Source organism: Corapipo altera, unplaced genomic scaffold (assembly GCF_003945725.1).
Source record: "Corapipo altera isolate COAL_440 unplaced genomic scaffold, ASM394572v1 56, whole genome shotgun sequence".
Lineage (NCBI taxonomy): Eukaryota > Metazoa > Chordata > Aves > Passeriformes > Pipridae > Corapipo > Corapipo altera.
In genome coordinates this window covers 9,397,295-9,422,105 of record NW_020884896.1, presented here as the reverse complement: position 1 = coordinate 9,422,105, position 24,811 = coordinate 9,397,295, and the positions used below count along the sequence as shown (strand labels likewise).

Below are 24,811 nucleotides of genomic sequence, written 5' to 3'. Positions count from 1 at the left end.
TGATATCAAAGGGCAAGAGAAAGAGGTAAACGTTGCTGGGTTTAGAAAAATCTGTTAGGGATACAAACACCACCATTTCCCAACCTTTGCAAAATTAGTGAGCACAGGGGCCAACTTCAGTAACAACATGCTCACGCACTGGCTTGGACAACAGGAAGAAGTCCTACATCAGCTTTTAGAAACAGGGCATGGGAATTATTACTCACAGTGTTTTACAAGTTTTTTTCCACATTTGAAGAAAGTCAAAGTAGTTTCTTAACTGCATGAAGTTTATGCTTCCCCTCCTCTCAAAAAGACTGAGCTATGCTTGCGTTTTAAAAACTGGTCATACACATTAAAAAACCTACTGATGACAGAATCTCACTTTTATGGGGCACATATGTTGTTCAAACAATGCTGGGGAACAGTGTCATAAAAGGAACAACTTTGAAGTTCTTGATATACAGCTAGTCCAGCACATTTTTTGTAATAAACCATTTAAATTAATAAGCCACTTTTGTACTATTTCACCATCTTTCAAACTTTTGTAACAATGTTTGGAAAAACAAATACTATTCATTAAAACGTCATAAGAATCATCAGCCATGGATACAACACTTGGTCACTCTAGAGTCCATGTATTAATATATCCATGACTTATAAAAGGTAGAGACTTACACAAGTCATTAACCTCCATTATTAACTGTTACAGCACCCAACAGCTTGCCCATGGTAATAACGTGTAGCTGCCTATTCTACCTTGTATTACCATGGTCACACCCCTCTGTAACATGCCCATAATGTGTTTATAACTTGAAACACTTCATAAATGATTTATAAAGAAACCTTAAAATGAAAAATGCCCCTGTAACTCTTTTTTTTTAACCATTTGAGCTCTAAAGACACAACATGTGAAAGCACAAAGCAAAGATGAAAACAAGATACATCTGCTTTTAAGATGACAGATGAAGAAAAATGACCTTTGTTGTTTTAAAAAATATATATTTCCAAGGTATTGACTACTCTCAGTTAAGCTAATAATGGAACTGTATGATCAAGAGTGTAATTTTATGAAGTTTTAAACGAAGGGGAGTTGGAGAAGCGGTAGTTTATGTATACTTAACTGAACTGCAAAGGGAACACAAGAACAGGTCTAAACTTTCAATCAGCATAATCACTCACCAATTTCAGCAGGTAGTTGCTTGATTTTGTTCTCTCGTATGCTAAGCATGGTGAGTTTTGACAAGTTTTTGATATCCTTTTCCACAGTAGTTATACGATTAAAGCGTAGGTAAAGGGTGGCGAGAGAGCCCAGCCTGTACACCACCGCCGGGATCTCCCTCAGTTTGTTGTGCCGCAGGTCAAGCATGCGCAGCTTCTTCAAGTTATCAAGAGAGTCAGGCAAACTGGTGAGCGAGTTCTCACTTAGGGCCAGTGTCACCAGGTTCACAAGACAGCCCACCTCTGCCGGTAGGCACTGCAGTTTGTTACTGTATAAATAAAGTTCTGTTAACTGCGTTAGCTCTTTGATAGCTGATGGAAGCATGTGTATAGACCTCTTGGACAAGTCCAAGCGCATAGAATTCTCTTCCCGGCATTTATTTAGCTCTTTGATCACCTCAGCATTGCTGGATTTTTTGCGAGTACCTGTGGCTGGATTAGGTCTTTTTATCGTATTGTCCACTGAAAAAGCTACCCCAGGCTGCGTGCTACTGGAGTCCTTCTTTCCATCTTTGGCATCTTTCCCTTTGGTCTTAGGCTCCTTTTCTTTGCTCTCTTTTCCAAATCCTCCAGAGGCTTTAGCCTCCTTCTCCCTTTCTTTTGATGATGGGACTTTTGGATCCTTCTCTTTACAGTCCTTTTCTTTTCCTAGATTACTACTCATGGTGACTCAACGTTTAGCAAGCACCACATGAAATCTGTTTCCGAAGTCCACAAGAACAATTCACTGCTGAGGCAACAAGGATCCTTAAAACATGCAAGTGTTGAACCAAGGGAGGAGCTTCAAAGGTGTGGTACCCATTTGCTACATATTGGTTCTGAAGGCACTCTTTCCTTATCCTGATTTCAGGAGATTCAGCTGTAGAGATTAGGTCAAATGCTCCGTATTAGTACTTCTGGAACACAGAATGAAGAGAAGCCAAGGTTAGTGTAAATATAGAACTTAATTTTAAGCTAAATGTTGAATGTTTCTACATAATGTATGTGCTCACAAACTTAGGTTAATGATTTGTCCTTCTGTTCAACAAATGCCAATGAAAAACCCAGGGCTAAACCAAATATACTACACATAGTGCTCAAAAGACCCACTGTGGTAGAAAAACTCTACTAAATTAGTATATATGAGGAAAGAAAAATTACAATTCTTACACATAATACTGCCTTCACTACTACATCTGAGTTCCTAGCATAACACTCTGGTCACAAACATGAATATTCTGTCTCCCCTCCATGCCCAATCAGTCCATAAAGATCTGCTACAATTTTAAGTGCCTGCCTCTTCAAACAAACTTGTATAGGCTTATTCTTTCAGCACAAAAGAGTCTCAATTCTACCTACAGTGAAATCTAATACACTATGGTAACACAAATACTTTGCCTTAAGATCTCTCTTCTGAATGGCTCCGAACCACAGGTCTCTGCTTTTAACATAGAGCAGAACATTGTCACCAGCTTCATGTGCTTTGAAGATCCAAAACCAAGGAATTTTAAAATAAACTTACCAAAAAGCCAACTGCAAGCCCAGAAAAAGTAATGTATTAGGCTTCAAGGTAAGACAAACTATGAAGGAGTTTCTCTTGAGAGTAGGATACATCATCCTTTTAGACAGTATTTTGAATCTTTCCCCCTTCAATGACTATAATGCAGCCTAATAAGTGAACAGAAGTCTGAAACCTATAAAGCCCCATTTACATTTTTACAAATCATCATGCATCGTGGGAAGTAGCTCTGTTTCATGTTTCAATTCAAAACATATGACATGGCCAAGAACTTCAAGTCTCTGAATAATCTGGAGAAGTTTTTCAATGTTTCTTTGTGGAAGAAAATAAACAGTCCATCAATGGCAACACTAATTTCATGTCTCCGTGTCAGTCCACCTTTTAGCCTTGTTAAGCAGCATTGCCTGATGAAGAAAGTTTATTTGTATCTCAGAAGAGCACCTGGTTTCCCCAGACACCTGAGCTACGTTAAAATACCCTTAAAACCTCTACAGGAGCTGTGTCGCTGTCCTGGCATTCCAGCTTCTGCACAAGTCCATAAAGCTTGTAATCAAAATCAGTTTAATAATATTTTGCATACTTAAGCCATCATCAAGTACTTTAAGTACAAATATTTTTTAGCAAAGCTCAGGTAACTATTTTCAGTTGGGGTCTCACTATGTATGCTTACCTTATATACACAGAGAACACAAAGGTGCATGCTCTGCTCCATAGATATATATAGATATAGATATAGATATATATTCATTCACATTTTTAAGAAAAAGTCAAGAAAATCTATTTAAGGATGGTAAGAAGGACAAGCCTCTTTTCCTCAGCTGCAAATCAAGCTGTTTAGTAATAAAGCTTGAAAGAGAACCTGCCTCAGGAGGTGTCTTCCAGCCCTGATTCATTACTGTTACAGGATCACAAAGTGTGTGCTACAAATCCCATAATATTAAGGAAAAAAAAAAACAAAACAAGCAAATATTGCCTCCAGTTACTGTGTTCTGGACCACTTTGTTGTAAGGGACTATGGCCAAGTGTTAGCAGCAGCAAGCAAAAGCAGTTTTTAACTTGGAAACTTTCTGCACTGTTGAATTTTCTAAAGCAGCACAAGTTGGTTCTCTACTGTATCCTTAAGATTTCCACACAACTTTTACACCATCCATTAACTTGACCAATCCTCAAGATTACTAACCTCACTACACTATATTTTAAAACTTGTTCTCAGCACTGTATAATCCACACGCTTGTAAAACTCCAGTAACAGGAGATGTAATGACTCCAAATGCAAAAACGCAGCTGACTAAAGGGTGGGAGCCTGAAATGCTTGACAACATGTTTTCAGTATGAAAGGTAACACAAAGAATCCAGAACTAACACGGTTTCTAAATTCTTATAATACACAGAAAACTCAGCCATGTAGCAGTGCCAGACAGCTACAACTCCACCTCAGCCTTAAAGTGCGAAATACTCAAAGGGCTGCTGCTCTCATGAGCTTTCAATTCAATCAAGGTTAGGACCCACCAACAGATTTGTTTCATTTTTTATGTGCACAGTAGCTGAAGGAGGTTTTGAAAGAGCCTCAGAAAGGAAAGATGGCTGGAGATTAGTACTGCTGAAAGCAGCTCGGTAGTGCAAGTGCTCCAAATAATCTGCAAGCATTTCACTGCCTTAGTTAGCAATAACTTTAACTGTACCTAAAAAAATAGGGGAAGGGGCACTCCCTGTTTCAACATGCCAGATTAATATTTCGTTTTCTGGTAAGGAACAAAAACCTTTGGCTATACAAAAGAATAAAAATTGAAAAGTCACTAAAAAGTATTATCTGAAATATAAAAGAAAATCCAGAGCAATACAAAGGGTTATGACCAGAGACTTCAACATCACCCCACACTTAACAGGAGGCAGTCAACTTGTAGGCAAGCCACAGGCACACATAGTTTTCCAACATAGAAACCAGAGCCCAGCTTACAGTGCAGCAGGCCTTCAAAATACACTCCCTGTTCACAGTGACAAAAAATCTAACAGTTAAATGTACTGCAACTATGGCATCTTTATCTCTTTACTGAGGATTTTAATTTCTGCCTGAGACTGCAACATGTATTTTAAAATAGTTAGAGAAGATTTAAAACCATAGAATCGTTAAGGTTGGAAAAGACCTCAAAGATCATTGGGTCCAACCGTTAAACGAGGATAACTGTGCTGACCACGTCCCCAGGAGCCATTTGCCTTTTGAACACTTCCAGGCATGGAGATTCCACCACCTAGACAGCCTGTTCCAACATCTGATCACCCTTTCTCCTAATATCCAATCTAAACCTCCCCTGGTGCAACTTGAGGCTGTTTCCTCTCATCCTGTCACTTCTTACCTGGGACAAGAGCCTGACTCCCACCTCACTACACCCTCTTTTCAGGTAGTTGTAGAGAGTGACAAGGTCTCCACTGAGCCTTCTTTTCTCCAGGTTAAACACACCCAGCTCCCTCAGCCACTTGTCATAAGATCTGCTTTAGCCTCTTTCTTTCCAAAGAAAGCCATTATCTAATACCTAGATTGACCACAACCAGCACTTACAAGAAAAAAAATAAGCTTATGATGAAACCTTTACCAGACGAAACACAACAGCAGGGTAATTATATCAAAGAAAACACCTCAACTGGAACAGCCTCATATCTGTAGTCCCTGACAGCCCTAAAACACTGGTATCTCTCTGCCCTTTCTTCAGGTCACTCCCCAGGGATGAGATTCCCAACAGCAGAAGATCCCACCATAAAGCAGGTACCAGCCACATTTCACCCAGTTTCTCCATGAAGCAGTAAATTCCTCTGCCACAAGGCAACATTTATGTCGTGGTGATTCATTACGCTTGACATCCCTGCAACCCTTCTTCCCCTCTTTGTTTTAGTTCAGGTGGAAAAAGTCCCAAAGAGTACAAGAGCCAGGGCAGAACTGCAATTCACGACACAGTCCCTTCTCTTCCTACAAGCCCCTCAGTCATCAACTCCCACAGTGAAAGATGTCCAAGCAAGAAGTCTTCCTGTCAAATGACACTGACTTACCCCCAAAATTGCCCAAATCTCTGAAACAACTGTTCTAGACTGTCCTGTAAGTACAGTGTGGTGTTCTTGGATCATAACAGAGGCAGCACTGAACCTAAACAACTATATGAAATTCATCTTATTTCTAGTATTTTATAACTTTTAATACTTGCCATTGCAACCTATCTATAAAAGTATTTTTAACATAGCTGCATGCAATATAAATGAGAATACATATTTGATGCTGCATGTTGCTCTCAGGTAGCAGGCCTAACCCTCTTACCTCAATCCTACCAACATGTATATAAATGAAGTGCCCAACTTCACATAAGCTGGTGTACAGAACTTCTCTTTCTATTGCAGATCATTCAAGCTCACGGGGTTACTCACATACATCAATTCAAGAACGTATGTAAACTTTCAGTGGCCATGAGTATAATTACATAGACTACAGAGGAAGCTAAATGTTTCAAAAGGTTATTCATATTTTTCAAGCCCTTTAGGTTAAAGGACAAAAGTCACCATCAATTCTAAACTACAGTCAAACAAACATTCATTGTATGTCAAAAGGAGAGCTTCTTTTAGAGATATTTTTAGCAAAAGGAAATTCAGTGAAATTAGTCAGTTCTGCCAACTACTTCCATTTTCCAATGCTGTTCAAACTGACTTCCTGTCAATATTAATTGACATAAAAACATTTAACTATTATTGTCTTGAAGAACTTGGAAAATGTAATAAGACTCTTGCTTGGCACAGTATATGAGGGAAAATAAAACTTTTGGAGAAGTTAAGGAAAACAATCTCTTCCCTATTCCGAATTTTTTTTTAAAGTAAAATATTTGTAAATAGCTATAAATAACCAACATCAGAGTTTTGATCCACTCCTCATGTCAAGTGAACATAAACCAGATGTATTTATTTTTTTGGGTCAACTGTAACTGATGAACTTTCAGAAACAGAAACAACTTCAGTCTAAACTGTATCACCTTCCATACTGCCTGGATAAGAGTAATGCACTAATCCTCTATATTTTAATGATTTTTTTTTAGTATGTACAAGTAACTGAAAAGAGATTTCAGTTATTCTCAGCAATACAACCTACAATAAATGCTTTATTAAAACTGAGGTAATGTAGGAACAATCACATCTGCAATTTCTAGAAATATTAAACTAATCACTGCAATTTGGTAATATAAATGCTGATGTTTCCTGGTCACTATCTAATACAATATGAGGCTTGAGATAAAGGATTTCACCCAACTGCTATTCAAAAAATGCTGTAAAAGACCTAACTGTCTCCTACACACTACTGCAGAACAAATTCATTACCCCAGCTCCAATAAAATAATCAACTGCCAATATTGCCTCATAGCTTGGTAAAGACTTTCCCTCGACTATATATTTAATTTAGACTTCATACAAAGTCCATTGCCACATGAGGTACTCTCAGCAGTCCCTCAGTGCTCTGAGGATGTGTTAAAGTGTCTTGTGACTTGAAAGTATACGAAAGTTTCCTCTGAGTTCACAGAGGTGGTTGAAGAAGAAATCATTAATTGAAATAAAATATCTTCCCACAGTTGAAATATTTCCCTCTAAGTGATGAGGCTAACCAACAGCAGGCTTTTCTGCCAAAGAAAAATCATCATGGCACATCATCTTACAACATGGTCACTTTACAGCTCCACCTAAACTCTTACTGGTTCCCATTTGGTGTTTCAGTAAACAAACCAGGCACTTGAAATCATCAACCTTTCTAATATTCTGAGCATGTGATATATAAGGCATCATTTTCACTCAAGCCTAATAGACTACACTCAAATGAAACAGAATTTTACTTCTGCAATGTAGCAGGAAACCTACAGGCCTGCATTTGAAAGGAAAATTCTTTACTACACGTATAATTTCATATCATGGAATAGGAATGATTTTTCTCTTTATTCTGTGTTTGTACTAAACTCAAAGGGCACACACCACAGCTAGAGCTTTTCAACCTGAATAACAGAAGAGGATCATTCCAAATATTAAACATGTCGAAGAAATAAGGAATCAGCTCATACTTACTTGACTCTCTAGAGTCAGCAGACAATGATTCCACTACAAAATAAAAAAGAAAATTTTTCGAGATTGCAGTTCTGATCTAGGAAATTCTGATTAGTCAGCCCTAAGTAGTTTTGAACAACAAGGCAGAGTTCAAACACTATCTAGTAATTGCAACAACACCTGCTCACAAACAAACAGAAAAAAAAAATCTACCTTCTTACAAGTACTTACCCTTTACTTAGAATAGCATGGGATATATAAAAAACCTTTCATATTCCACTAACCACACACATGAACACATCAATAAGCAGTGGATGAAATTTAAAGCTTAGCCCAAGAGGCTACAATGACTTTCCATTCTCAATACCACATATGCAAAAAAAAAAAAAAAAAAAAAACTAAACCCAAAACCAACAAAACCATAGTCACGACTTTCATTTGGAAACCCAAACAGCTTAAGCCAACGAGTCACTTGCAAACAAAGCACATTCTCTCCTACAATTTGCTAGCTTCAAACATCTGACCTACAGAGTTTTCATCTGCATAAGTGCATTTCAGCTGCCACTGCAGCCACCACAGACCAGCTGGGAGCAAACTGCTGAATCAGTCACCAGGCGGTTACATGGCTCCTCTGAACACAAAACCTCATTCAGAAGTAGGGAGACAGCACGGGAACCATCATAGATCCAAAACATCTCTTCATCTATCTCAACAAAAGTAGTGCTCCTAAAATATGTCAGCAGACACCTTCTTTTAATTGGGAAGAACCTCCATTATTTTGGAGTACAGGATGGTCAATGGCAGTAGCATAATACTGTAATGATTCTTCCTGCCAGCTGCAATGTTTGGCTTGTTCAATAGGCTAACCATTAAATTCATCTCAGTCCTGCAAGTAAATGCCCAGCAGATAGTAACTAATAGATTCCCAGTGTAGCCTGATTTCAGTACACCTGGCTGAGGCCCCACTTTCCACCCTAATCCTCTCACACTGAGGGAGCAGCTTGTTGCCTCCCTGTACACACAGCCCAAGCCTGTGGAGCTGGGTAAGTGAGGAGCCTGGACCCTGACAGCCCACTAAGCCCTTTAGGATATCTTCATCTGCCAAAGGACTGCAGTCAAGACCATGCCCTGACTGCCTGCTGCTTCCACGGCCGCAGAACAGCTGAGCATTACCCAGTCTCACATTCAAGCAAAACCTGGAGGTCAAGGGAGTAACTGAACAAAAGTCAATCCAAAGGGGGAAACAACCAGACCGTTTCCAAAGGCTTCCCTATGCTTTACTTGTCGTGTCTTAAATCTGCAGACACATCTGTAACTGTAGGCACCTAATTACAAACCTATGTGCAATTAAACCTGAAGCTCCTGTAAATAAGAAAGAGATGCTTGATGGTTGATCATTCTGTGCTTGCAGAACCAGGTATATCTGCCAGGACATCCCATCCCAGCTTCTGACACAGCCATGCCTTTCCACAGCACGCAGGCAGGCACATGGGTGTTACTGCTGGTTTCAAAGCTTTGGAATCCACCTTTTCACTCGCTGGTCGTCAGATTTGCTGCTCTCTGGAAGTACTTCTCTACACTAAGTGCCAGGTCACGTACCAAAGTCCAGAGCTATCAGGACAAAAAGGCTCCACGCTTGCAGACAGAAAGTCACCTACGCCTTGAAGTTCCCAGGAGGTAGAAATAATCTTTTGTGCCCTGCCTTTGAACTCACCTACCCAGTACAAAAATACACAGACTGTGATTCACTCTGTGCACTCCAACATTATTTTTATGAAGCATTTTCTCTTTTTCTCCTTTACAGGAAAAACCCCCACTAGTTTTTGGCCAAGTTATAAAGTACCATTTCATGTTTTTGTAGAAACAGACTTCAAGAGCAAGTACAAAGAATTCTGCTAACTCCATGTGGCAGCTTATTTTAATATGTAAAAAGGTACTTTCTGCATGTGTGGCCCCCCAGCATGTACCTTCTGAGCTGCATGTCTCTGTTTCCATGGTAACTCGCTGTATCAGCAGGCTGTGTAATCCTGCATAATACATGAAATTTGAAAATTGTAACTTGCTGGATGAAACAAATTTCACGGGTTTAGCGCAGGTTCTAATATGCCTCAAGAAAAGTTATTCTAAGTGGACATATTCATCTAGTAAAACCCAGTTCTCATTTTTGTGCCTATACAAATTCTGTATCTATTGTGCCATACAACCTTCCATGACAGCAAGTGCTCCCAACCCACCCAACACCCTCCTTTGAATAAAGATCACCCTGCTGTAGCAAAAACTTACTTTCCACTACAATAAAACTTCACTATTACCGCTACACAGCATCCAGGTACAACCATTCAGGTCCCTCAACAGTTCCTATTAACAAAGGAAGCAGCCTGCCATACACAGCTGTGGTACAAATTTGACACAAAATGGCACTGGTCCCACCAAAGGTGATGATACAAACTTCAAACCAGCATCAAATATTTTTCTTTCGTTCACGATTTCCTCTGGGCAACAAAAACAACTTATCAAAACAAAACCTACCAAACAGGAGACAAAACAAGAATGATAGGTAGGAGAGAAAGTAAACACACAGAGCAACAGCAGAGTAACATATCTTCTACTAATTATCTATATTATCAACAAATTAAGTTATATTGATCCTACAGAAATTGGGACAAACCACACACTAACTTCCATCTCAGCTAAACAAAACATTGCTCCATTACTATCTAGCATGGTACCCCACCCTGGCTCCTACCAGCAACACAGAATTATCTAGTAAAAAAGCAAAAGTCTTGTTTATTGTAGCATTTTTCCCTGTTTCTTTGTCTCTGAATTTGATGCAGTAAGTTTGCTCTTCTTCTTCAACAGCTTTTATGTAATAATTATGACCATTTCACAAAGTTCAGTGCTGGATGATTTTCAGTCCCTTGAATTTTCTGACTCTGTAGGTCACAAGATCCTTTTGCAGAGGAATACTATGCTAGGAAAAAAGTCTATCTAAAAATCAACTTTAAACATGCTTTTAAGGCAATTCTGAAGATGAAAAGGAGCGATGACTCTTTACTTTCTATGTTCTAGCAGAGAAAGCCACAACAGCTACACTATGGCAGCTCGGCACTGAATAATATCTGGCTCCTGCTCAGGTTGGGGTTTTTTTAGCTAAAATTTTTTGCAGTTCTTGATCTTCAGCTAAGATGAGAAAAGCCTGGATATATTTGTTTTATTGAACAACCAGTTTAAATATAACTAATGTATAGAAAAGGAAATAAGCAATAACATTTATTTTTTAACTAATACCGTGAGTTTGGAAGATATACAAGTGTCTGGCAAAGTCCAAAAATATACATATTTACCCACAAGTTTCCAATTATACATCTCCTCATTTTTTAAAATTCATTAACATATTTCGCATATGACCTGTTCTCAGAAAATAAATACCTCCTTGAACAGATCAGCATTCTTCATAGATAACCACCACAGTCAGCATCAAATTTGCTCCAATCTAAGTGTACATTTTTGCTTCATTACAAATAAATTAAAAAAAAATTTATTTGAAAACTGCAAAATTATCAACTAAAGTTGTTTTCTTTATTAAGGTATATTTTTCCAAAAGTTTACATTACACATTTAAATATTACAGGAAATCAAAACTATTTTATAATATTTTGAATGAAAAATCAAAAATATCTACACATCTTCCCCTATTACTGCTTAACCAATAATTTTTCCAGTGAGGTTTTTTTGTTTGGTTTTGTAATATGACCCTTCCAGATAAATGCATCTTACCTGGTGAAAGCAAACCGATTCAGGCCAAGTTAGAATAGACAGAACACCAGTAAAAGAAACTGCTGTGCTTCAGATAACTGGATATAAGTTAAAATACTCTCATCTGTTTTTCGCAGCAATCATTTGCCTGAACATTATACAACAGACCACTTCTGCCCTCCAAGCATTCTTATTCAGATGCAAGAACTACAAACTGCCAAAGAGAAATGGTGTTTTTCCTGTACTTTGTGTGTCCACTCCAGCTAGAGCCTCATTTTTAACCCCCACATTTCTCAGGTTAATTGCATTCTGCCCACCCAGATTCTCCCTGCAGTTTCAACTGGATTTTGCATTATTCCCTCCCTGTCCTTACCCCCTTGTCCTGCATTGCTGCACATGGTTGAATAGCTTCCACGTTCCAATGGACAGACCACTGTCCTGCAGCACTGCTTGAAACGATGCTGAACCACAGCTGGAGAAGCCAAAGCAACTTAGAAATACCTTGGGGAAGTTTGCAAATTAACGGCACCATAGAAATGTGGGCTCGTAACACACTCTGAGGAGGAGATGAAGAACAAAATTGCCCTTAAGTGTCATTCAAAGCTTTCAACTGTTTTTCCCTGTTGAGCACAACAGAATTAAAGCCAATGACATAAAGGAGTGTAATATTTAAACAAACAGATGCATTCTACACGTAACACTGTATACAGCTGGCATACAGCCAGTGGACTGTGGCAAAGGCTTCTTGAATCACGTTAATCTTTACTGACTTCACTTCTCAAAGCTGACATTTACCAGCATCCACCTGACAGCCCTTGGGATTTTTCAGGTTGTTCTGGGGTTGGAGAGAGGGGCTTTGAGGTGACATAAGAATAAAGGGAAAAGGTAAGATAATTTATTTGGTCGAGCTGGTTATAAGACTGACAGCTGGTAAAAGCACATTGCTTTGTTCATGTTGAAGGTAATTTTAACACCAATTTCATAACTAGCATTTTGATTTTAGAGTAGGGACTTCAAACCTGTTAAAATGTCTGGTGCCACAGTGAATTTCACCATGTATTCACTCCTGGCCACTTTGAAACTCTAATGAGAAAACTGCAAGGAGTTCCTCTGGCAACAAAGCGCTGAGTATTTCATAAACCCCAAGCCTGCTTCACCTCCTCAACTCCTACATGCCAACAACTTCTGATACAAGACATTCCCACAGAGCAAGTAAAATGCAGAGTGGCCAAACAGGCCTTTCCTTTCAGCTGAGACACCCTCCTACTGTCCTGCCCACCTTCCACTGGATCACAGCAGCCAGGCAGAGGAGAAAAGCTCCTGCCTGGAGCATAGGCAAGCTGAGAAACAGGCAGGAGCTAGAACAAGGACTGGAGGGGATGGTGGGCAAGAAGTAGCTGATAAGAAACTCTATATAAGAGACTATCCCAGATATAAAAATACTAAGAAAGTAATCAGTCAACAAGCACCACTCCTGCTCCTACACACACGCATGGAGAAGGGGTCTTAGAAACAGCAAAAGCATGTAATGATTGGAGATGTGTTAAACACATTCTGACAAGCATGGTCACCTAAAGCACTAGAAGCCACCTCATTCACACCTGTCTAATTTTCATTGCTTTATATTGCAAACTTAATTTAGAGTATTTTTATTTAGTTTTTTACATTTTTCCCCCCCATTTAACATTGAATGCATTAGCATTACAAAAAAACCAAAATTTACAGCATTTGAATTTATTGCAAGTTCATCCACATTCTTACAGATTCCCAAGATGATCCCAGAAATTTCTTTCCCAGGATGGAAGATAAAACTGAAACAAACAAGGAAGAGAAAGCAAGTTCTGTTTACCTTCCTAGGAAGAACCCTGGAATGTCCAAATCTGCCATGAACACTCTTCATGCTCAGCCCTATCAAAGAGCCTGATGCACAGAATACCTCAAGCCCCAGCCTGACACCCAAAAGACTACAAGCAGCAATAAAGACTATTCTGTTCGTAACTACAAGCCTGATTAAAAGATTATTTCACATATACTAACAGTTCTGAAAAATGTATGATAAATTGGGTCTCTTCACAGGAACAAGATGTTTTCCTTCAAAAGAAAAAAAAAAAAAGAAAACCACTATGATCCCTTCCAAGCAGATTCTTCAAAATCTGTTCAGATGAGGCATCGTTTTTTTCTAAAAAACAAAAGGTCTCCAATGACATTTTTCCTAGAAACAGTGAAAAACATGATTTCTGCTTGTCAAAAATTAACTCGGTGATATACTCTTTAGCACGCTTGAAAGGCTTGTGTATTATAAAAGTAGAAAGTAGCAGCAATGTTAATCTGAAAAAGGTGACAAAAAAAATCTACACACACAATCTGAACTAAACAACACTGTACAAATATTATGTAACAATAAGCCTTTTATCTTATCACTTTCAAAAAAAATTAATAAGATAATGGAAATCTGAAAAAAATTATGAAAAAGCAGGCCAGCTTAGAACTGCATGAAAGTTCATATCACTGTCCTCAGAAAATTAAAATCAAAAATTGTAGTGTATGCCTATTTATACTGAATTACATTTTTGCACATTATTGCCCTTTGCTTTAGGGAAAAAACCACATGTCATTTACAAATGTCTAAGTAATTCAGCAAGGAATCATCTGATCTGTTTGTGAACATTTAAAAATGCAAGCTTTACACCAGCTCAGGCACAACACAGTGTCTCACCAGACCTGCTGGTCTCCAGATACTTGTGCCTTGCAAGATCTGTTCGTATTAATTAAATGGACCAGAAGATTGCACTGGTCTGTGCAAGCTGAGAACAGGTGATTCACAGCATTAGGATTGCCCACATCTGCTCCTCTCTGAACTGCAGAGGTGAGGACTGGTCTCAGCTCCTTTCAGGAGTAGTACAGGTTGAAGTAATCCAGATTAAAAAAGAGTTTGCCCTTTTCAAACCAAGTACTCAGAAAAAAAGTACACAGCCTCACAAATCAACTAGAAGGACTGAACAAATTTTAGTATGACAATATGCTCCAGAACAATATGTTCAAAATGAGGGTACTGTATTTATATATGAACAGTATGAAGATACAAGGAAAACATCTGAGGACGTGAGAAAAGAGCTCCTGAACAGAAGGAAAAAAAAGAAACTGAAACACTGTAGAGGTACCTGAACCTCTAAAAATAAATAAATAAAAATCAGTTTACCAAGGAAGTTGATTAACTACTTTTAAGAAATACTTGCTACTGATTTGTTCCTTTTTTACTCAAACATTCTCAAAGTAGTGGGAAGGGAAGAAAAAGCACAGGAATGTCATTCCAAGGAAAACATAAGGATCAGAAAAAGAGAACGAACACAAGTTCTGGTAAAAGAGAGATGACAACCACCAGCACTTACCTGAAGCGGGACAGGAGTACTGGGTACAGGCTGCAAGGAACTGTAAGTATGGCAGTGTATAGGAATAAGAACCAAAGAGCAGCAGCAGACAGGCAGGCAGGACAACAGAACTAGGCAGGAAAGATACGTGGAGCAGGACCTGAACTGGTGTGACCCCTGAAACAGGGCATGGCCAATGCCACCTTCCCAACAAGGCACAACATGCTGTATTCCTCCACCCTGTCCCAAGCCTTACTCCATCCCTTCCCTTTGCTGCAAGGCAAGAAACAGACCAATTACACCAAGTCTTTTATTCCTATGCAGGGCTAAAGGATAAGCATGTGTCTGATGAAACCTCCTCCTCCCTACCAGCCTCCAGCTCCTTGGACATAAGGTTGTGCAAATGGGGGCAGCTTCTCTCCCCCACAATTCCTCCTTCCTTCCCTTCTTACATTGTCTGACAGTAATTCTTCAAAAAGAAGGTGGAGAAGAAACTGCAGTCTGAAGAGCTGAACATCACTTGTTTGTATTGCACAAATTTCTACCAAACCAAAAGCTTCTGTAATTGTTACGTGGACAGAGAGTGACATAACTAGTCTGACTATTGTCAGTACTGGCTTAGTATTCAAGTATACTTCAATGCTATAAACGTACATTTTAAATTTTTTTTTAATGAATATACACATAAAATCACTTTATATTAAATCACCATCCCATGGGGATCAAATTCAGACATGATGCAAAAAAGGAAATTTTAATTTTACATGATTCTTGTTTGCTAAGTCTAAATTTGATCTGTGGTTGTGAGGACTACCAGTTGGAAACACAACTGATAAAAAGAGGTTTTAACCACAGCCTCTTTTGTTTGACACACTGTGTGCTGTCCTCTAACTCCCAAATTCCTCATGTCAGATCTGTGCAGATGATACTACTTCACTGCTCACTTCTCTCACAACCCACCTCTAGCTTATTTTACAGAGCAAAGAACATTACCACTAAATCCAGGCCAGATGATCCCTGCTAACAGTAAAGCTCATCACTGCAGGCTGCATTCATCATGATCATACAGAGCACCATCTCTTTCCTACTTTTAGCATCTATCAATGAATTATTATTTTCATTTGTGCTCCCCAGCAGAATGTGATATCTTCAAGGGATGCTTTTATGGGTCCACTTCCTCTCTTATATTTACAAACACACCAAAACTGTAGGAATCTGCCGGAAAATTGTCTATCCCCTCCATGCTTTGGTCATGCTATTGGTATGTCTAGATGGGGCTACAAAGTGTTATCTAAGAAAAAGTTCAGTGCCCAAAGTCTTTCTTGCCCAAATAGACCTTCCACCTGTCCTTCAGAAAAAGGAAGCAAATCATTACCCTGCAAGGCAGTTCTGACCTGTGGACTGCTACCAAGCTCTGCTGCCCTGCATGCTCCAACACAACAGCCATGCTTGCACACACAACATATGAAGCTGCTAACAGAGATACAAAAGACTGAATACCAAATAAAAAGAGCTAACACAGCAAATCTACCATCCGTTCCTGTTAAAATTTCTTCCTTACCTGTATTATCATCAGGAGCTCTCAATTTGTTATTTATTATTTCTAGATATTGTTTCAAATATCATAAGACTTGCATAAAAGCCACATTACTTCTTCAAGAACCACTACCTGTCATCAGATGTACCAAATTAAAGCTGGGAGTGATCCACAAGTGAGTTTGGTGAACTTCACAAATTGTGCAAACTCTCCCCACCTCCTTCAGACATAGATATATTGATGGAGATATAGATACATATAAAATGGTAAAATTACAACGGTCTCAGCATATCAGAACACCTCATCCTGAAAGTGATCCTTAAAGGCAAATTAAAAGCTTAACTTAAAAGAACCAACTTCTTTGCACTGGCTAATTAGTCTGCTCTGTGATCACATGTTTAAGCTTTCACTTATCACTGCTTTTCGAGCTGGGACATTTTATTTACACTAGACTGCTAGCACTAGGCAGTGCTAAAAGCTGCATGTTAATAATAATAATAATCAAAATCAAACAGTAGTCTCAAATGATCAGATCAGATTAAGAAAACAGACCACACAACCAGTTTGATAGGAGAACTTACAGCACTTGCGAGCTGGTAATTAGAGTTTTGGCAGCAAGGAAAATGAGACTCCAAACGAATCCTAAGCGTTGGGGTTTTGGAATTGTCATCTGTACAATGGATCAATGAAAACCTTATTTTGGAGTAGCTACCTGAAAAGTGGCCAAAAACTGGGCAAAAAGTAACACTTGCAGAATAATTAATTCTATTCTATTAATCAAGTTCTGCCCATTCACTTTTGGTAACTGAGGAGCAGCACATTTGTACTGCATGAATATATACACACACCTGCAGTACATGTGGAAGACCCCTCAAAAAAGAACCCCACAAAAGAAGACTTGATAACTAGTTCTTTAGTCTCTCATGTAGTTTATAAACCAGGTCATACAACACTGAATTTACATAAAAACCATAACTAAGATATCCAGGGCTGTTGCCCATCTTACCCTCCACTGCTTGAGAAAGTTTCTTAGAGAGGAAAGAAAGCTTACTCTTGAAAGGGATTTAAAGGGTCTGAGTAGTCATTTTACATTCTGCACTTAAACAGACAACTTGAAATTCCATGAGCTTTTATAGCCACACACAACCCAAGCAGAAGTCTCTGTAGCTCATCATCCTTTGCTTTTCACATGACATACAAGCCACTACTTCATCACTGAGAAAGTGCATGAGAAAGTTCAAATCATTATCAATTCCTATTCAGAAACAGCATATTGCAAGTAGCACCCACATACAAACCTTCCATGCTCTCTCCCCATACTTGTATTTCAAAACTTGATACCTCTAGACAGACCTGCTAACAGAGTAATTGAATGGTGCAAGCACACTAGTCACTTGGAAAAAGTTCAGGCATGCACACATACCTGAATGTGTGCATTAAGATGAACAGAGGCAGGATACCTCATGTTACCTCAGGATAAGGGAACACACAAGCAGTAGCAATGAGTAGTTTTCAGGCTCTATACACCCATTTGCCTTGCATTAACTTGTTTCTCTGTCATAAAATAAAACATTTACAGCCAAAATTACATAAATTTATTCTGGACCATTTCTTTTTGTTGGAACTGAATGTAATGTATTTTCACTGTTAATTATGCATCTTCAAAGATGAAGAGGGACCAAACATTACACTGTAAAAGTACAAAACAACGAGAAAATCAGTAGAAGCAGCTCTAAAGCATACTTTTAGATTACCGTGGTATACAACTGATCAGTTTATATTAAGTATTTTTGAAAGGGAGCCAGCAAGCTGGTCCAAAGAACCAACAGTGTGCAAACTGTGAATGTCTCCCTGATAACATAATACAGGTTTAAGTGGAAAAGAAGAAAAAAAAAAAAGAAAAAAAACACAGTTTCAGTAGACACTGAAAATCACAGGAGTGAAAGCTGTGACAAACACAGATTTCTCATTCCAAGATTTTACAGGTTGAGAATAACACACAAACATTTGCCTATAGAAACTGAGGTAGTATGTCCCTAGTTTATATACACCATTAGCTTTGAACTTAAGATGAGAGCAGGTTTCTTTTAGTGTTATTGATACAGAGGATCATTAAAGAAACAAGAGGTCACATACAGACTATAACCACTTCAGGATCCTTTCAGGCCACATGACTACTGGTTACCACACTGCATGTTCAAAGATCTAACACACTAATATCCAGTAGTAATGGTTTCACATCTGTTTGCCCTGCTCCATCTTGTACTTGTCTGGAAGGAGTGAGGAGTTTGGGGTTGGGATCCACCTCTGTTTCTTAACCATGTTGACCTTGGTATGGGTCACCCGTCCAGGCAGGCTCCCCAGGGCATGAGCTGGAACTGGGTTCTAGCTCCCACCAGCTCACAGCAGGGAAGGCAAAGCAATCCCATTGCCATTGCTGCTGCTAAAAATCTTCCCTGTAATTTCTGTGCCTTGGTTTCTCTGCTCTAATGCAAAAGGAATAGTGCATATCATAGTAAGTTAATTCAAAATTCTAAAAGGCTACAATGTTTTTCTGATACTGCAACAGCAACTTCAGAAATAACTATGATCTTCTCAGGGCTTTTGAAGCAGAACACTTCACCAAAATCAAATGCACATCTTGAGATGAGAGCAGCTGCTCCAGAAGAGAAAAACCAGTTCCTTACTCTCCTCTCTTTTATTTTTACACAACCTGATTTGAGAAAAACACTTAAGATTTTCGTTACCACAGGAGGGCAGGAGCATGTAACGCTAATGTGGATTTCTTCTTAGAGAGAGCAGAACAAACAGTGGGAGCTGGAATGCAGAAAGAACCAAGTCAGAGACCCGGAGCGTGATGAAAATTCAGTCGTACCAGCAGAGTTAACTGCTTGTTAATGAAGGCGTATGCATCCCATCTGCTGACTACAGAAGAGCTGGAATGGTTTCAAAAACAGTCCAAGACAGGCATACCATCAAATATATGATCCAAACGTGTAATCCGCACTCAGAAGTTTACCCCACTGATTTTGGCAGGGCCGAGTACAGACCCAGACACACAGAGGCACTGAGGTTGCAGGGTATGAACCGCGTCCTTGTCACACGTTAACTGTCACTGCCTGTGGAGAATAGAAATCCTTCCAGTGGAATTTGTTTATTCATTAATTCTGATTTCAGGAGAAAGTTCTGGCTTGCACCCAACAGCTAATTGGTTCAATAAACAGCATCTCAGTTTAGAAGAAGAAAACATGATACTACAGTGAGAGCATGTAACTGAAACCTCGGTATCTGTTTGGGTATGACTTAGGGCTTCTCAAAAGAGCTGGACTGCAAAGAGACACTTTTTAAAAGACAAGGCAGGATACAGTTTAAAAGCAAAAAATAACTACCAACATTTATCTGAAGACTTCTTACGGAAAAGAAAGAAGAGAAATTACTACTGTAAAAAATGTTCTTAACAATGACCTAAAAACACAGAAAATAAATTTATGGATGAAGCCATGGGAAAAAAAAAATCCAGGTTGTTTTATGTATTGTGTGAATTACAACTCATGGGTATAATATTTAAAGTTTTGTTCCCTCCTAACTAGGCCTGCCACACACAATATGCTATAAAGAAAGCTGCCAAACAGTTTTCTGAATATTCCAAAAAGCAAATATGTAGACCACCATGAAAAATAAATATGATAACCTGAAATTTGTCATCATCTGCACACTGTCTAAGAGTTCAAAAAGAGCTAAAGGGACTTACCAAAACAAAATCTGCTGCACAAAGACAAGTTCCCAGGTATCTTAATTCATGCTATTTACTAACATAAATTTCCCTTTTCATGAAAAGTAATCATCTAGAATTTTAAATTCAAAAGAGCTCATGTAACTGCCAGAATTATAAAATTCTCTTTAGGAAGAAATATTTTAGGCTTTGCAAGTACTGTACAATAGCCGTTAGATCTTAAGAACTATTAGAAAAGTAATAGTCATAGGTTTAGTATATTAACAAGAACATTTGAGCTGAGGCTTCGTTTAACCCATCCATCCCTTCAATAAGAAAATTATCCAAATCATTCCAACTTATGCATATTTTATAGGATTTTTCTTGGCTTTAGACCCTTTGACTGTACAGTCATTTCTCTACAAGAAACATTTTTAAAAGTCATATACTCTAAGTGCTATGTCAGAAGCAACAGCAAAATGGGTTTTCATGTTAAGTCCTTCATATTCCGCTATGATCAGCATTTTGCAGGACTGCGCAGATGGATTCTCTGGTAGCCCTTCACTTCCTTGTTTAGGAGGTCACTTTTTTGCACTATTTCTTTTTATAAAGATCTATTTTTGACTGCGGTGGACTTTTGTTTACATATTAAGCCACCTGATGCCTCCAGGAGCCATATAGTTTGCCAGTGAAGTCATTTTCTCTTTGCTACACACAGTGACTCCGTGCAACTACAGCTCTAAACAGGAGCTGGTATTTACGGCGATCTGCAAAAGGCTCCTGTCTGTGAAGTTATCCCTTAGAATTAAAAGAAATGCACAGTTCTGCTTTTCTGCAGTGGAGGGGGAAGGGGGATATAAAACAGCGCAAGACTCTAACATCACAATTTCAGAAATACAACTGTTCATCTAATGAAGAGATTAACGATTATGCAATTGTTTCCTTGCCTTGGATCGCTGAGGTTGATGGGGGGTTGTTGAGAGAAGCATTGAGAGAGATTATAAGAGTTTTTTAATTTTTTTTTTTATGAGAATGGAACAAATTCCAGTCTTTTGCTAGATTAATTCTAACAGATAAAAAAAAAATAAAAGTGCAGCTAAGACCCTGAACCTTTCCATGGCACAGTGCACTTTACTCAGCACCTGCAGTTGCACCCTATGCAAGAACTTCAGCCAATCACCTACAAATTTACTACAACCTTCACTACTGTGCTATACAAGCTTTAAGTTACATTGTCACACTGAATTGCTTTGTTAAAAAAAAAAAAAAATCTATGCAACAGTTCAAACAGTAAGGAAAAAAAAACAATTTTAGATTTAAGTATTTCAACAGAACATGAGTATTTCGTCCCATGATAATTCTCAATAACCACAATTAATGCTGTGTATTACAAAACAGATTATAACTTTCAGCATCCAAAAAATTACAACAGTGAGAAATCTTATTATACAGAAGACTGGACAGTTCACATGCTACAATTACACAGACTACTGCCAGTCACAGGACAGAAGCCTCATAATGAACATGGAGCAAAATCCCCTATTTGCCAAGATTTAGATGACTGGGACACAGGCAAGAGAAAGGAAAAGAGAGAACTCTGACTCCCCACAATCACTGCTTCACCTCGGCTACAAACAAATATCAGGCCCTGGTCGTTTTGGCTGCCAGTCAGGTATTTCTTCATAAAAGTAATAAATACACTTCTTTTTCTTCCCAGTCAGCACAACATGCCAGACCAATGGATCACTCTGACCATTCAGACTCTCACAAAACAACTCTTCAATTTCTGATTTAATACGAAGTCCTATTAGGATGGAGACATTGAAAACATAGATCTAAGTACAACAGCAAATCCTAAAGCTGTTTTGAGATACTAACCCAACAATTATCTTTAATATCTAATGGATAATTAAAATCCATATATATCTATACATGAAGTATAGATATTCTACAGCTTAGGGTTCTCAGCTGTCAGGGTTTCAGGATTTTTTTTATTCTTTCACATAACATTATTCAACCTTTCATTTTCATGACCATCACTATAAATAATCATTCTAAACCTCTAGCAGACACAAGTTTTTGACAGAATAAGTGTTAAAAATACTGTATTATTGTAATACCTATGTTGTTTGCAGCACTACACAGAATACTTCATATGTAAGTGAATGATCAATCATCATATAGAAATCCTAAGTAAATTTAGGATTCTTGCAATACTATCACTTACTGTTTCAGAAAACTTTTTTTTAACTTTAATTCTAACAACGTCATTCAACTTATCCTTAACCTGAATAACTATTACTGCTTTAATGTATACAAACAAGTGGAAGACTGACAAGCTACTAACATCAGATATATTAAAAAGAAATACTAACATTTTATTTAAATATAGCTTTCTTGCTGCAGTTCTCACACACTAAATCACATAAGACAGAGCAAACCCCAGGACTAGAACTGATTAGCCAAAAAATAAAATAACTTTCATGTATTACCCTTCCCGAAATTTATATAATTATATTAGTAACAAGACTATAACCACAAGAAATTAATTCACATCTTTAAAAGCTGGTATCCTGCGATATTAAAAAGTCTCTGTGCATACGTGATACCAATCACTGCTCTGTTTAACAACTCTGTAAAGCAAACTTCTGACAGATAGGTGACGGCAATCTGCCACCAGTTCCCAAAAAGAGTGTCTGCTTTCAGTCACATCATGGTATTGACACTTTCAAAGAAAATTTGGGGTGCTTCTGGTGTAGTTAGTCATAAGTCAAAAAACGTTTCAGCACCAAAATAATGGTGGCACAATGTTTCACATTCCTTATGCACAAAATACTCTCACAGACATCCATAGGATTTCTGGAATTAATGCAAAACCAAATCTCAAGCAAACGTGTTTTGCAACCCCAAATATAGCGAGTTTAGAAATAGTTGGTAAAAAACTGCTCAAGCTTGAATTTCTTTTTGCCTCCAAGTGCATGTATCAACCTGTGGGCTGAAAGGAGTGGGAGACTAGAACATGGCTAAGTTAAAATTGCACCTCATCACAAACAGGCTTCACTATTTAATAAAGATGCACTTCAGAACCCCTCTCCAAAGTAATACCAACCACGAACAAGATCTGTGCTACAGAAAGAACCTATTTTAAAGCCGAGCAGTCAAAGCAGTGAGTGAATTGAGACGTGCTGCAATATTTATGCAGCCATTATAATGCAAATGGCTAAGGTATTAGAAAGGCTATTTGCATTGGTGCACAGCCCCTTCAGTCTACGTACAATGGCAACAGAAAGAACAATTAGGATGCATGCATAACAAAAAGCCTCCGACCACAGGGTAGGCAGGTCCACTGAACCGGATACAATATCTACGGGATCAACTGGGCTCCATGGAAATACTGCCTGCTGGATCACACCATATATTGTGTTCATATTTAGAATATGAAGCGTTCTTAGACACAAAAGCACATAGAGGATTAGCATAGCAAAGGTAAGGGCAAGCTACAACCAATTTAACACGAGCACCAGTCACATGTTTCACAGGACAAGCAATAGGGCTGAGGCACAGCTCCTCTCTACAAAACCCCATCACCACCAACAGAGGAGCAGCAAACTTTCAACTAGGCTAAAAAAAGAATAAATGAAAACGGGGTACACAATCTCCTGTGGCAAAAAAAAAATACTCTCCGGCACCTGTTGTAAGACAAAGGGAGGCAAGAGTGGAAATTAGCACCCAGTGAACATCCACTTTGAGAACACAGGCTATGCTTTTGCAGAGAAAGCAAAAAAACAAACAAATAGGTTCAAGTATCTGGGTTTTTTTGGATTTTTTTGAACATGTACACCTTAATGGTAAAACAATACTAAAAGAACCAAGTATACAGGCATGCCAGACTCTTTTAAGAAGTTCTTTGACTGCGCATCCTAGTATTTATCTACACCAATTCACAGCCTCTTAATATATCCTCACTGCCTACAGTTATATGATGGGTTCTGTTCTCCAATGTATTTCTCTTGCAGAGCAATACAGATAAAGTACTTCTTAAGCTGCGACAATCTTAAAACAGTCTAAAATTACTACTTGGTATAAAATCACTTTTTAAAAAGTGATTATAAACTGTACATAATTTCTGTACAAAATATACATTATCTAGAGGTTAATGATGGAAAAATTCTTAGTAATTAATATTCCCTTTTCATCCAGAGACCTGGATATGCTGCAAATGCCTTTACTGATGTCGCAGAATTCCCAGATTTAATAATACGTGACGTGTATTTCACAACATAGTCAAGGCCAAGCAGTGCAGCAAAAAACAAGCAAATTAAGGGCAATGGCTAATACTGCAAACATTACCTGCTTATTATATCAACCTGTTACATTTTATCTCAGTCCATTTTGTAACACAGCAAGACTACTGTATCAAACAGAGGAGACTATGTCAGCCAGTACAATTTTCACGTAAACAAGGGTTCTTTTTATCTGTACAATCAGTTATAACTGGCTGTTCAGTCTTCGCTACCGCGTCCTCCCCAGCCCTCTCACATGCACACAAACCCACCAGAAAGGGAGAAGCAGAAATATCTCCTCTGAGATGCAGTTGCAGGCAGTAAAAATAAATACAAGGTATTATGACGGCAGAGCAGAAAGCAAGCGTTGCTTCAATTAAAAGAGCATCCACAAAG

General features: G+C 38.4%; 1 protein-coding gene across 4 annotated transcripts in view; it reads right to left on the bottom strand.

Annotated features, from left to right (window-relative positions):
* SHOC2 (SHOC2, leucine rich repeat scaffold protein) overlaps window positions 1–24,811 on the bottom strand; it is a 64,612-nt gene that overhangs the window by 36,909 nt on the left and 2,892 nt on the right. For all 4 annotated transcript variants that reach the window (XM_027648036.1, XM_027648033.1, XM_027648034.1 and 1 more), the window contains exon 2: window positions 1,162–2,096. In XM_027648036.1, coding sequence (XP_027503837.1) covers window positions 1,162–1,864 — 703 coding nt within the window. In that variant the 5' untranslated portion in view covers window positions 1,865–2,096. The remainder of the gene's footprint in view (window positions 1–1,161; window positions 2,097–24,811) is intronic.